The following is a 14,871-nucleotide window of genomic DNA, read 5'->3' on the forward strand; positions in this document are numbered from 1 at the left end:
CTTCTCTAAAATCCATCTCCACTGATCATCTCATCTATTAGCAAATGTATCACTCTGTGTGAGACAAGTTTCTCCAACATGAGTAAAATTGTTGGTAGCTATTTTATGTTTATACCGCTGATTTTTGGATGTTCCTATATCAAAACTTCTCACAGTTTTAAGAATTGCTATTCAATCACCCCATAATCTCTTTATAAAATGACTCACCTTGCTCAGTTTGAAAGCGATTGCATGAACCATTGTAGACAAGAAATGTTGCAGATGAAATGTAAAGGAGGAACGCACTGTGGTTTTGGGCAGATTTGAAAACACACAGAAATAGAAATCCATTTTTTGTTGTGTGCACAATGTGGAAACATGCACGTTGAGTTTGTCTCTGAAATTAATTTCCATTGAACTTAATTTCTGAAGAGCTCATAGAGAACTACATTGTGCATTTGGGACAGAGTGCAGAGGACAATTTTCTACACGCATTGTATTTACTCAAAATTATGGTTACATTCCCTGGATCAGGCTCAGAATGACATGGAGCGGGTTGGGGATGGTGAAGGGTTGTGTGTTGGGGGACTGAAGTTCCTTTCTTTGGCCCCAACACTGATCTGCTGAAGGTCAGCTCTTGGATAGGGGTTAGAAAAACTAATTTATTGTATGAAGTTAGTATTTAGCTGGATTTTGGAATGTTTTGGCAGCTAGATCCAAAGCCATGAAGAGTTGGGCTTTATGTTGAACTCTGATCCATTGTTTTGAGCTTCCTGTCATCTTTGTTTCATAATCCATACAAATGTGTCTCCAGTGGCTGTTCTACAATGTTGATCTGCAGAGTGAGTGTCGGGGTGGGGGGGGGGGGCTGTGGAAACAGTCACCATCAATGCAAAGCCCTTTGGAAAGCCACCGGTCTCAACACCTGGATTTCCCTGGGTAGTCATTGAGGCAGAATAGAAGGTTGATGTTCCTCTGGAGAGTTGAGGTTAGCTGCCTCACTGAGATGCAATAACTCTTTCCTGATGGCATGTTTAGTAAAGTTCAAAGTAAATTTATTATCAACATGTGTATATATCACCATATACAACTGTGAGATTCATCTTTTGTGGGCATACTCAATAAATCCAATTGCCATAATAGAATCAGTGGAAGACCTCACTAACAGGGTGGACAATCAGTGTGCAAAAGGCAACAAACTGTGCAAATACAAAATAAATAAATAAATAAATAAACAAATAAGCAATCAATATCGAGAACATGAGATGAAGAGTCCTTGAATGTGAGTCCATAGGTTGTGGGAACAGTTCAGTGATGGGGCAAGTGAGGTTATCCTCTCTGGTTCAAGAGCCAGATGCTTATCCGATTTCCATCAGGGTGGATAACCTGCCCCACCTGGACAACTTCTGGAGAGAATCACATGTACTTCCAATATTCTGATCTCTGATGCTTCCTCAACACAAGGGTGTGCTGATGATGGACTTTGAGAAGAGCAGAGATATATCAACTTCACCCTTGGATATGTGTCTGAGGGCTGAGCAGTACGTTCCTCAGAGTGTTGTGGAATTCCTAGGCAACTCTGCTTGTCTCTGAAATGTCGTCAGGTGTCCTATTCTCAAGACACTCAGAGACAGAGAAGTATGACCACCTCAGAATAACCCTCATTGTGAGGAGAACACTCAGCGTTCTTCTCTGTAAAGTTCTGCCACATTTTCTGTGGTCCTTCACCTTAATATGTACCAACACTGTATGGGCCAGGCTACGATAAACACAAAAAGCAAACTGCAAATAACTGATTTAAATAATTGTTTGTTCCAGCTATCTCCCCACTATCCTGTGCCCATCGATCCTTACCCACTGCACATCGCTCCTATGCACTGCTTAGTGCCTCCGTTGTCAGAAAGCATCAACTTCACAATGGGCCTAGGGGCCAGAAGTACCCTCTTCATCATGCAAGATCTCAAAACTAGGGAATTAACTGTTGAACAGGTGAGCGGGATGAATGGGCAAAGATAGAATGACAAAAAAAAAAGGATTTGTACAAATGATAGATTAGGTATTGGTTTCTAGCTTAGTCATTCTATACACTGCATAAGCTTAAAGACTAATCCCAAAAGGGAACTCAGGTTTTCTTATTATGCAAGGCTCCAGTGGTATAAATGTGGGCTGAGGCTTTATAAGGCATTGATCAGACCACACTTGGAGTATTGTGAGCAGAATTGAGCCCCTTGTCTAAGAAAAAATGTACTGGCATTGGAGAGGGTCCAGAGGAGGTTCATGAAAATCATTCTGGGAATGAAAGGGTTAAAGTATAAATTGATTGCTCTGGCCCTGTACTTGCTGGAGTTCAGAAGAATGGTGGGGGGGGGGCGATCTCTTTCAAACCTCAAAAAGGGGCCACAGTCTTAGAATTAGAGGGTACCCATTTAAAATAGAGATGAAGAAAAATTTTTTTAGCCAGAGGGTTGTGGATTTATGGAATTTGTTGCCACATACAGCTATGGAGGCCCGATCATTGAGGGTGTTTAAGGAGAAGATTGATAGGTATCTAATTAGTCAGGGTATCAAGGGATATGGGGAAAAAGCTGGAAATTGGAACTAGATGGGAGAATAGTTTAGCTCATGGTGGAGTGGCGGAGCAGACTTGATGGGCCGAATGGCCTACTTCTGCTCCTTTGTCTTGTGTGATCTTGTGTGTGAAACCTATTGAATATGAAAGACCTAGATAGAGTGGATGTGGAGAGGATGTTTCCTACAGTGGGAGGAGTCAAGGGCCAGAAGGAACAGCCTCAGAATAGAGGGACATTCAATTGGAATGGACATGAGGAGGAATTTCTTTAGCCAGATGGGAGTGAATCAGCGCAATTCATTGCCATGAATGGCTGTGCAGGCCAAGTCATTGAGTATATTTAAAGCAGTGGTTCTTGATTGGTCAGGGCATCAGAGGTTATGGCAAGAAGGCCGGAGAATGGGGTTGAGAGGGATAATAAATCGGCCATGATGGAATGACAGAGCAGACTTGATGGTCTGAATTAAGGATTGGCTTAATTCTGCTTCTATGTCATATGGACTTGTGGGACTGGTGAGGCTTTGAGGACAGGCCATTCAATTCAACCACACATGGGCATTACTTGTACCTCTGACTGGCAACTTGTTTTATCCAAAAGAGATACTGGCACAGACTTGGGAGACATGATGTAGAGGGAGATTTAAAATGTAATTCATCCTGTGCAAGACCCTATTAAGGTATGTTTGATGGGATTATGTTGACTGACTGTTACTCAGTATCTGACCATAGCTCAGCTCCTCCTTTGGGAGTGTATCATGGTCCAGTGTCAACAGAGATTCTTTTTGCATCTAAATTATGTTGCACCCGATTGTGAGATATTTAAAGGTGCCTCTGTAATTGAACTGGACAGTATCCCATTTCCATTACTAACAATCTTTGAGTATAATGGGCAAAGATGTACCAGGATGCTGTCTGGATTAGAGAGCATATTTCATGAGGATAAGTTGAATAAGCTAGGGCTTTTCTCTCTGGAGTGAAGATGGATGGGAGGTGACTTAATAAAAGAATACAGGATGATAAGGGGAATAGTTCAAGTGGATAGCCAGAGACTTATTTTATTCCCAGGGTGGAAATGGCTAATATGAGGGGACATGGTAATTTTAAGATGTCTGGAGGAAAGTATAGGGATGTGCCAAAGATAAATTTTTTTACAGAGAGAGTAGTGATTGCATGGAATGCCCTGCCAGAAGTGGTGGTAAAGGAAGATACATTAGGGGCATTTAAGAAACTCTTAGATGGACATATAGATGATAGAAAAAATGGAGGGCAATGGGGGGGGGATTAGATTGATCTTAGTGCAGGTTAAAAGGTCAGCATAATATTGTGGGCCAAAGGGCGGTACTGTTCTATGTTACAAAATTACACAGGTGTAGATGATTAATTGTAGAATTTTGGCTTCAGTATTGCAGAAATGTTTGTGATTATTTATATCCCTACAGATTCCTGACAACAATATGAAGATTTTGGATAACTTAGCACTTGTTCGGTATGTTTGCTGCACCTGGAGGTGTTAACATCCTGCCAGTCACATAGCAAAAGACCCCTGCATACACTGGTGTGTTACATGGTATCCATTTCTGACTTTGAAAACTGCTTGGAATTGTGAAGCCTGGAAAAAAATGCGAAGCTTCAATTCGCACATCAGGATCTTGAGCTGTACACCCAGTCATAGCCCGTTAGAAGGCCTTTCGAAATTTGTTAAACTCAAGCTACATTTTAAGACCATAAGACCATAAGATACAGAAGCAGAAGTAGGCCTTTCGGCCCTTCGAGTCTGCTCTGCCATTCGATCGTGGCTGATCCAATTATTCCAGTCATCCCAACTGCCTGGAGGTCTCCTGGCTCCACAGAATATTTGCTGGGTCCTTACTCACCAAATACCCACTTCCATCATTGCTATTCATGGGACTTTTGGGCTTTGATGTAGCTTAAAATTGTTATACCCTGACAGACAGATAATTTCTGGGGACTTGATTGGCACCAGTTGTTCACTGGAATTGTATGGTAAGGATCCAAGATGGTTGTCTGCTGGAGTTAGGCCCATTAGGCCATGCAGCTCATTAGCCAACCACTGGTTAGATCTGCAGGACTGACCTATTTTATGAGGCGCTGCTATAATTACAATCCATCTTCTATAGGATCTTGCTCCTGCTGGGAACAGCATCAATGAGCCACAACAGAACTGTGAGATTGATGTGCAAACCAGATACTGTTGAAGATTTCGCTGTAATGCCATCTGTCGTATCAAACTACACATTTGTGCAACTAAGCAGGTGAGATTGATGGCATGAATTTTCATTCTTATTTTCTATTCTGATTGAACTGTGAATGTCTTCTGCTTAAATATGTCCCTGTCCTCTTGTGAAGGCGCTTTTCCCACCGCTGGTGGCTCCAGCTTTCATATCCTACAATGCTCCCATAGTTCTCCATTCTTTATATTTGGAGATTTCTTTGTTCATTTTCCTATGCCTTTTGTAATTGTGTTTGATCATATGTTTTTGGGAATGTTGGGATAATCTTCCCTTCTTGCCATATAGTTTGAGCATTGAACCGGGTTTATCTCCTATGCCCTCGCCCAGTTATGGTTCATTTAGTTAATTTGCCCCTTCTTGCTTTGAATGATGTCCTGTTCCTGTCTGATGTTTCTCTAGTTAGATCTTAAAAACGTATAGAAGTGTGCGTGACTCACCACTTGACTCTGAGTCTTTCCATCGACAAGTCATATTGCAGTGTGGTGGAATAACCTCTACTTACAATATAGATGACATGAAATCCTGGACTTCTCAGTTACACCTACGTTCTGTGAGATGAATTAAAGGTGCCAAGATCCTCACTCTCAAACTTTGCCAAATCTTGATTCTTAGCAATTGGAGTATTCTCAAGGATTAAACATTCCCGATTCCTGCATACCTCCTTGATCAGACAATCTAGAAACTCACATGCACTGTGACTTGCAGCTCCGCACACCCAGGTGTAATCCTGATCCTAGCTATTGTGTGGAGTTTGCAGGCTCTTTCAGAAATTCTCTGGGCACCCCCTCCCTGCCCCCACCACCTCCAGTTTCCTCCCACATCCCAAAGTCATGACAGCAGTTTAGCTGGTAACTGTAAATTGCCCCTTAGTGCAGGTAAGCAGTAAAAGACTCCAAAGTATGTTGAAGAGCATGTGAGAGAGTATAAAGTGCAGGGTTATAGGGAGATAAGATAGTGGGACTGATGGGATTGCTTCCCTGGGAGTGGTATGGATTCAGTGTGTCAAGATAAGCAAGTATCAAACCCACGCATATTCATACTGAGAGACTTTTACACATTCAAAACACAATCACTCACAAAAATAGAAGACTATTTCCTTGTCAAATGATGCTAATTCTGGACCGTGTGCATTTTAATGTCATCATTTAGGTCACTTTTAATCTTAGCCTTTGCCCCAACCATGTCCTGTGTGCTTTTCGTTTACCTCAGGTGCTCTTTAGGGCTGTCACAGGAGGCTGGGCTCAGCTTTTTGCCTGTCGGGGGAGAGGTGGCGCTGAGGGAAGGTGGAGTTTATACAATTGTTCTCCATCAAGCAAACAACACAGCGAATGTAAGTATAGTTAAGGGAATGATATGCATAGCTTCCTCATGGTATATTTGACAATGTCATCTTTAATTTACTGTATCTTCAATTCTCCTTAAATGCCTCAAGTTTCATGTTCATGTTCCAACTCTTTTGTCTTCTCTTCTATTGGGTAAAAGGTACTAATACTTGCTAGCATTTTAGTAGCATTGCTAGTAATCAGATGCTTGAACGACCTTCTTATATGCCAAAAGATGAAAGAAGGAATAAGAAATAGGAAAGGAGTCGGCCATCTGGCCCGTCAAGCCTGCTCCGTCATTCAATAAGATCATGGTTGATCTGGTTCAGCTGACTCAACTCCACCTACCTGTCTTTCCCCCTTAACCCTTAACCCCCGCTGTGCAAAAATCTATCTAATCGTGTCTCATATATATTTAATGAGGTAGTTTCTACTGCTTCCTTAAGCAAAAATTCCAGATTCATTACTCACTGGGAAAAGCAGTTTCTCCTCATCTCCATCCTAAATATAATCTCCCAAATCTTGAGGCTACGTTCCCTAGTTCTAGTCTCACTTACCAGTGGAAACAATTTTCCAGGCTCTATCTTTCTATCCCTTTCATAATTTTATATATTCTGATAAGATCCCCTCTCATTCTTCTGAATTGAATCTCTCCTCATAGGTTGACACCTTCATCTCCAAAATCAACCTGGTGAACCTCCCCTGCAGTTCCTCTAAAGCCAGTATATCTTTCCTCAAGTAAGGAGACCAGAAGTGCACTCGGTACTCCAGGTGTGACCTCACCTGTATAGTTGCAGCTTAACTCCCTGCTCTTAAATTCAGCACCTCCAGTAATGGAGGCTAACATTCCATTTGCCATCTTGATAACCTGCAAACTAACTTCTTGTGATTAATGCACAAACTAACCCAAATCGCTCTGCACAACAGCATGCTGCAATCTTTCACCATTTAAATAATAATCTGATTTTCTAGTTTCCTTCCGAAATGGCTGACCTCACATTTACCAACATTGTCAGAGGATGCTGAGAGTCTGTAGAGATATATAGATAGACTAAGTGAGTGAACAAGGGTCTGGCAAATAGAGTAGAATGAAACCTTGAACTCTTCATCTCCAGATCAACCTTGTTGTGGCCCTTGCCCTTTACTTGTCTACCTGCACTGCACTTTCTTTGTAACTGCAGCATTATATTCTACATTCTGCCTTTCTTTTTGATATAATTTTATTGTGCATGATCTGTCCAAATGACATGCAAAACAAAGCTTTTAACTGTATCTCTATCCATGAGGTATTAACAAGCCAATCCAATCGAATCCCATTCAGTACAGGTGGTATCACTCCCTGCACAAAACTCCCTTCAAAGCATTGTGGGGAAACTTGGTTAAGTGTGACCATTGTTGGTAACTCCTGGGAGAACTTGTTTTTGATACCATAAAGGTTGATTGGCTCCTTGTAGGGTGTAAACCACTTCCCCGATCTAGTTATGTTTCCGGTCAATGATGAACTCATAACAATGATGTTGGTGAACTGAGATGGTAATCCCTTTGAACTTTAATGGTAGGTGGTTGTATCTTCTTTTGTTGGAGATGGTTGTTGCCTGGAACGTATGAGATATGAATATTGCTTGCCACCTACGAGCTCTTTGGCTGAAGGTTATCAAGGCTTTGCTCCACAGAGGTATGGGCTGCTTCATTTCCTGTGGAGCTCTGAACAGAATTGAACACTGTGCAATCATTTGTGAACACTCCCACTCCTGAACGTGCTTGATTTAGATAATGAAACTAATTGCATAAGGACCTTCTGCTTGTTCTTCTGGGGGTGTGCTGGTTGAATGGCAACAGCCACAGCCATCTTCCTTTGTGCGAGGTATGACCTCAAACTCTGGAATACTTTCCTTTTGATGGCCATTGACATCAGTCTGACTAGGTCATCCACACGTCACTCTCTAACAAATGCAGTCACTCCAAACTTTCCTGTAGAATTCAGCTCTTTGGTTCATGTTTGTACAGAGACTTTGAGGATGTTTAGACTGTGTGGTGTTGGCAAAGCACAAGTAGGTAATCAATTGGCAGCTGTTGGAGTTTCTTCCCTTTATTTGACAGAGCCAGTGATGACACTTTCCATCACTTTGCTGCTGAATGAGAGGAGCCAGATTGGAGAGTAATTAGATTGGATTTGTCCTGCATTTTGTAGCCTTACCTGGGTAATTTTCCATATTTCTGGGCATCCACTGGTGATGTTACTGTACAGGAACAGCTTGGGTAGAGGTGCATCTAGTTCTGGAGTACAGATCTTCATTCTAATAGCTGGGCTGATGTCTGGCCAAAAACCTTTGCTGTATCCAGTGCTCTCAACTCTTTCTTGCCGTGGGGCGAATCAAATTGACTGGAAACTGACATCTGACAGTGAGGATCTTGGGAGGAGGCTGAGGTGAGCACTCCTGAGTGAACATGATAGTGAATTTTTCAACCTTGTCTCCAGAGCACACACACACTAAGTTCACTCTTGTTGGGGATGGGGATATTTTTGGACCACCCTCCTCCTATTGACCATTAAATTGTCCACAGCCTTTGTGGGACTGTTTTACTTTTAGAACATGTGTAGTCTAGTACTGAAGCTTTGTTTCTATACCCCTGTTGCTGTTCTCTACAGATCAAGTTATGTGAGGCGTAGATAGAGTAGACAGTCAATATCTTTTAGCTACAATTGAAAAGTCTAAAACAATAGGGTATGTATTTAAGGTGAGAGTATAAAGGAGATGCATGAGTCACAGAGTTGTGGGGATCTGGAATGCACTGCTTGGGGTGATGGCAGAGGCAGACAACAAAGGGGCATTTAAAAGACTCTTAGAGACAAGGCAAGTGGGGGTGAGGCAGAGTTGATATGGAGCCTGGGCCCGAGAGCAGGGAAAGACCAGGGCTTTGATCGATTTAAGCACTGGGTTGAATTGGAAAGGTTGGGTATGGGGTAGACAGGCCTGGGTCTGGGCCCGAGAGCGTACCAAAGCAACAGGACCCAGGCCTGAGAGCAGGGAACAACCTGAGGTATGGATGATTTAAGCGCCGGGCCAGACTGAAAAGGTCAGGGTGTTGAGACCGGAGGTGAGCAATAGGCCAGTTCAGCTCACTGCTCTGCGAGGTTTACTCATCTCTGCGCTGAACTAAAGCTGTGGCCTGCAACTAACGGGCTACTGGATCGGCTGTTAACTTCATGTCTGTGGACATACTTTTGTGAACTTCAGTTCTGAATGCTATTTGTTTACTTTTATTGTTTGCATGATTTGTTTTTTTTCTGCACATTGGGCGTTTGACTGTCTTTTTTTAATGGGTTCTACTGTGTTTCTTTGTTTTGTGGCGCCTGTGAGGAGATGTACCTCAAGGTTGTATAAATTATACATACTCTGAAAATAAATGAACTATGAACTTGAACTTTGATAGGCACACGATTATGCAGAGAAGGGACGGATATGATCAATGTGTGGGAAAGAGGGATTAGATTAATTTGGAGTCGTTTGTTTAATTAGTTTGGGACAACTTTATGGGCTGAAAGGCCTGTCCTAGGATGTACTCTTCTATGTTCTATGTTCTAGGCTGCTGACGGCTTTCACCTGACCATCTTCCTTTCATATACTTATGTACTTTGGGAGGGGATGGTAGCGTAGCAGTCTGTATAATACTATTATGGCCCCGGGTTCAATTCCCACCACTGTCTGTGAGAAGTTTGTATGATCTCCCCGTGACCACATGGGTTTCCTCCGGGTGCTCCAGTTTCCTCCCACAGGCCAAAAACATATGGATAATTAGGTTAATTGGTCACATGGGTGCAATTGGGCAGTGAGGGCTCATTGGGCCAGAAGGACCTATTACTGTGCTGTATCTCTTAATAAATAAATACTACAAGTAATGATTTTTCTTTTTGTCAGGTCACCATGCAGTTGCTCATTGACAGTTGGCCAAAGATGGTCTCGGTGATGTGGCAGATTCCTCAGTACCTGGTACTCGCAATATCTGAGATACTGTTTGTGGTGCCTGGTCTGCACTTGGCTTATACTCAGGTAAAAAGCTTTAACTCACAGAGTTATTGGGCCTCCTAAAGTTACTCACATCGATCAGATGGTGTCTTCATTATCAGGCACATCAACCAGGCGCCAAGTCCAGCCAGTACCCTCCCTTTGAGCATCTCCTTGGTATTTTAGTTCTGGGTTAAAAGCTCTTTGGAAAAAGTTGCAGTTTTTGGAATTTCACCTACATATCTGCATAGGATGAATTGTTCAGCTTTTAACCTTGTTTGATTAGTCACAGTTAATCTGAGGTTGGCCTTTCAGGTTGTGTAACCCTAGCCTGCATTATAAGCATAGAACACCCCATGTCATGCTGGTTGTATTTCATTCACAATTTGATATGGGCCCCCAAATCCTAAGAACTTTCTACAGGGGCACAATTGAGAGCATCCTGACTGGCTGCTTCACTGCTGGTATGGGAACTGTACCCCCCTTAATCACAGGACTCTGCAGAGGGTGGTGCGGACAGCCCAGCACATCTGTAGTTGTGAACTTCCCATGATTCAGGACATTTACAAAGACAGGTGTGTAAAAAGGGCCCGTAGGATCATTAGGGACCCGAGTCACCCCAAGCACAATCTATTCCGGCTGCTGCCATCCAGGAAGTGGTACCGCAGCATAAAAGCCAGGACCAACAGGCTCCAGGACAGCTTCCTCCACCAAGCCATCAGACTGATTAACCCACACTGATTTGAGTGTACTCTATGTTACATTGACTGTTCTATTTATTATAAATTATTATTAATTACTATGATTGCACATTGCACATTTAGATGGAGATGTAACGTAAAGATTTTTACTCCTCATGTATGTGAAGGATGTAAGAAATAAAGTCAATTCATTCAAATCTGGGGACTACAGATAACATTGACTGGCTACAGGCAAGAAGGGTCTCAAAATAGTTTTGGCGCACCTCATTTTTTGAACTCTTTCTTTGAGGGGAAAACAGATAAACAAAAAGATTTGTTTATTTCACGTTTGACCTCAAGGAAAGCTCCTGATTTTTTTTTTGACACATCCATTTTATTATTTTATCCTAAATTTTGGGAGGTGGGGATTGAGTACTCGACAGATCCTCTCCAGGTTATGAATATCCAATTTATGTACAATGAACATTTGGGAGACAGGCAGGAAGGATCTGTTAGATGTGGTGGGGCTGCAATATACAATTTTCTGCCTTGTGCAAACTTGGTTCATGGCGAATCTGAATGGTTTCGATTAATGGTCTGGTTTAACCCATATTACCCTGGGGTAGCCAAAGTTTTTATTTAAGTATATCGCTGGGTGGTGGTGCATTTTGATTTATGAGCTGTTCTGGTTACAAACAGGACACAGGAGCAGAGCTATATCAAAACCATCCAAGCACGGTATTTTTTTCAATGCTTGCAGTGCCTTGGAGAAGTTCAAGGGGTGAGATCCAGGAATCTTGCAGTCCTCCTTTGAGTAATAGTTCGAACGTGTGGAAGTCTGTAAAGTGCATTGTAGACACTCCATCAATGCTGCTTTAGACCAGTTGATAGAATGCTTCACCATATTGTATACATTGATACACAACCTAAGCAGGGGCTATTACAATGTCATTTAGTGGAGACATGGGGCTAGAATTCATCTTCAGCTACTGCTACTGAACATGAAAAGAGGCTCAGCTGCCACTTGGACCCAGTTCTGAACACTTGTTTCCACTCAAATCATCAACAGACCCGATCTGTGGCGATGAGTGAGTGAGTTCATGTTTAAGGAACAAGGGAAATTTCTCACTGAGCTCCTTTGCTGCCATTGCTACCGATACTGAAGCCTGGAGGGTAATGAAGTCTGCAAGTTTATGTTTTAAATTGGGAGTGATAGAAATGCAGTTCAAATGGCCAGTTTCTGATTGGCAGATAAGTTTTATATTTATGCAGGGCCCAATTTTGTTTTCAGTTTCTTTATCCCAATTCAGATTTATTCTGGTTATTCAAAGTTCAAAGTAAACTTTATTATCAAAGTACATATATGTCACCATATAGACTCTGAGATTCATTTTCTTGTGAGCATACTCAGCAAATCTATAGGGTAGAGACTATAACAGGATTATTGAAAGATCAACCAGAGTGCAGAAGACAACAAACTGTGAAAATGCAAATATAAATAAATAGCAATAAGTGATGAGAACATGAGATAAAGAGTCCTTAAAGTGAGATCATTGGTTGTGGGAACATCACAATGGATGGGCAAGTGAAATCAGTTATCCCCTTAGTTCAAGAGGCTGATGGTTGCAGGATGGTAACTGTTCTTGAACCTGGTGGTGTGAGTCCTGAGGCTCCTGTACCACCTTCCCGATGGCAGCAGCAAGAAGAGAGCATGGGCTGGGTGGTGGGGTTCCCGATGATGGATGCTGCTTTCCTGTGACGCCATTTCATGGAGCTGTGCTCAATGGTTGGGAGGCACAAAGTAACCAGCATTGATTTAAACTGCAGCAAAATGGTTACCCACTGCAGGACTCTGCAGTAGAAGGCACATGGGAAAGTTTTAAAAGTGAAAACTGACAACAGAACAGTGAGTGATGCAATTCTGTGAGAAGGAAGGAGCGTCTGTATCATGGCTTTTCTCAATTCATGTACTTATAATGATCAGCAGGTTCTATACTAAACAGAAGGAAACAACACTCCTATAAAGTGTTATAGGAGTCTTTTCCCCTTTGGTGGGGATGTTGGTCAACAGGTGATTTCACAACTGAGGTTACAGATGGGGGTATTAAGGGATTTGAGGCAGAGGTGCTGGGGGCAGATCACTGTGACATGATTATGAGGCAGAGCCAATTCCAGAGGCTGGAAGGTACCCTCTCCCACAGGCATAATTCAATGGGATAATTTACAGGTGACTTGTTGGGTTGTGTTGCAGGCACCGTCCTCCATGAGGTCCGTGACGACAGCAGCCTGGTTTGCTATCCAAGGTGTGGGAAATCTCATCGTTGTGATAATTGCAGAGAGTACAATAATAAAGAACCAGGTATGTGCTCCAGGCTCACCCGAGATACAAAATGCTTCACAAAACATAACCTATGAAATTGAAATAAGACCAGGTATTTGACCCTCGAGCAAACCACCTTTCCATATGACCAGGCCTAGCTCTCTATATCTCAATACTATATCCCCACTCTCTTTCCCCATACCCTTTTGTATCTAGAAGTCTACCTTTCTCCTTCTTAAGTATATTCAGTGTTCTATCCTCCACAGCTTTCTATAGTAGAGAATTCCACAGATTCATTCACTTCTGGGAGAAGAAATTTCTTTTCATCTTACTGCTAAATGTGATGTACATATCTGGAGATACTCAATGCCTCTTTTGATACACACTTTATTATTCTTTTCTTGCCAGAATGGGTGATTTTACATTTTTCCCACACTGTACTTTATTACCAGCTTTTGTCTCACATACTTGACCTACCTGGTGTCATCTTTACAATATATTTTCCGAACTACTTGTGTGTTATCAGTAAATTTAGCAACCATTTCTTTGGCTTTTACATTAATTGTAAAAAGGTGAGCTCCAATCTCTGTGGTGCACTACTCAGTAGGTTTTCCAATCAGTAAAGACTCATTTATGCTTATTTTGTTTATTTTTAACAAACTCGCCTTTTTGCCCCTCTTATCTCTGATCCACGTAGAAACGTTTCACCTTAATTCCTTTGCCTGAGACATATCATCTAGAGACCCTGCCAGCACTTCTTGGGTTAGTGAATGTTCATTGTCTGGTCAGGGGGAGCTCCAGTCCCTAGAAGATGTGCAGATTATGGGGCCTCTTCATCTGAGTTGATGGCAGTAGTCTCAGTGCATGTCCCAGGAAGCAGACTGCACACCTCAGTGTCATGAGTTAAGAAAACTGCTGCACATCTGAATTTCTAGGCCCCCTTACTCTAAAGCAGGATGACTGATAGATTTCTTATGGGAGCTCTGGTTTCCACCAACATCACAAAGTCATGAAACTTGGTAGACAGATGGGGCTCAACAAGTTGGTATCCTGGGCAAGATGCCTGGCCCAGATTCTTGATTTCACTAATAAAGGTTTCCTCCTTTCTCTCCTGGAAACAGGCAGTGGAGTTCTTCGTGTTTGCCGCACTCATGGGACTGATTTCACTCATCTTCTTTGCCACATCAAGATCTTATAAATATCAACCGATTGACACCGAAGGCACAGACAATGCGAGTGAATCTGATGGACTGAATTCGGACTTAAAACCACCTTCACTTTACTCAGACAAAGAGGAAAACAGATAGCTCCTCACGAAACCAAGGAGCTACACTAATGGAAGTCTGCACAGTTTGTGTGTGTGTGTCTGTGCGAGTGTATGTGTCTGTGCGAGTGTGTGTGTCTGTGCGAGTGTGTGTGTGTCTGTGCGAGTGTGTGTGTCTGCGAGTGTGTGTGTGTCTGTGCGAGTGTGTGAGAGTCTGTGCGTGTGTGTGTGAGTAGGACTCCATGATATTTGTTAATCTTAAGCAATATTTTCACTGACCTCAGCTAAGTGTTCACTTTGATTGAAACTTGATGTTGAACATAATGTTTGCCGTCTGGATCTGGTACAGCAGATGAGATCCAGTGACTGTACAACCACAGCAGAAATCTGCAATCGTCAAGTTCTAACTTTTGTTTTGGCTTGATATGAGCAATAAACTCAATGTGTTCAGTGATACAAAAGTTGCTCTGGAGATTTT

The 14,871-nt window shown here is 42.3% G+C and overlaps 1 protein-coding gene across 3 annotated transcripts in view; it reads left to right on the plus strand.

Annotated features, from left to right (window-relative positions):
• Positions 1-14,771, plus strand: part of LOC140191719 (solute carrier family 15 member 1-like) — a 152,194-nt gene extending 137,423 nt beyond the window's left edge. For all 3 annotated transcript variants that reach the window (XM_072249394.1, XM_072249395.1, XM_072249396.1), the window contains 7 exons: positions 1,798-1,968; positions 3,988-4,034; positions 4,687-4,821; positions 6,010-6,130; positions 10,043-10,174; positions 13,061-13,168; positions 14,251-14,771. In XM_072249394.1, the coding sequence (XP_072105495.1) occupies positions 1,798-1,968; positions 3,988-4,034; positions 4,687-4,821; positions 6,010-6,130; positions 10,043-10,174; positions 13,061-13,168; positions 14,251-14,436 (900 nt within the window). In that variant the 3' untranslated portion in view covers positions 14,437-14,771. The remainder of the gene's footprint in view (positions 1-1,797; positions 1,969-3,987; positions 4,035-4,686; positions 4,822-6,009; positions 6,131-10,042; positions 10,175-13,060; positions 13,169-14,250) is intronic.
• The last annotated feature ends 100 nt before the right edge of the window (positions 14,772-14,871 follow it).

Source organism: Mobula birostris, chromosome X (genome assembly GCF_030028105.1).
Source record: "Mobula birostris isolate sMobBir1 chromosome X, sMobBir1.hap1, whole genome shotgun sequence".
Taxonomy (NCBI): Eukaryota; Metazoa; Chordata; class Chondrichthyes; order Myliobatiformes; family Myliobatidae; genus Mobula; species Mobula birostris.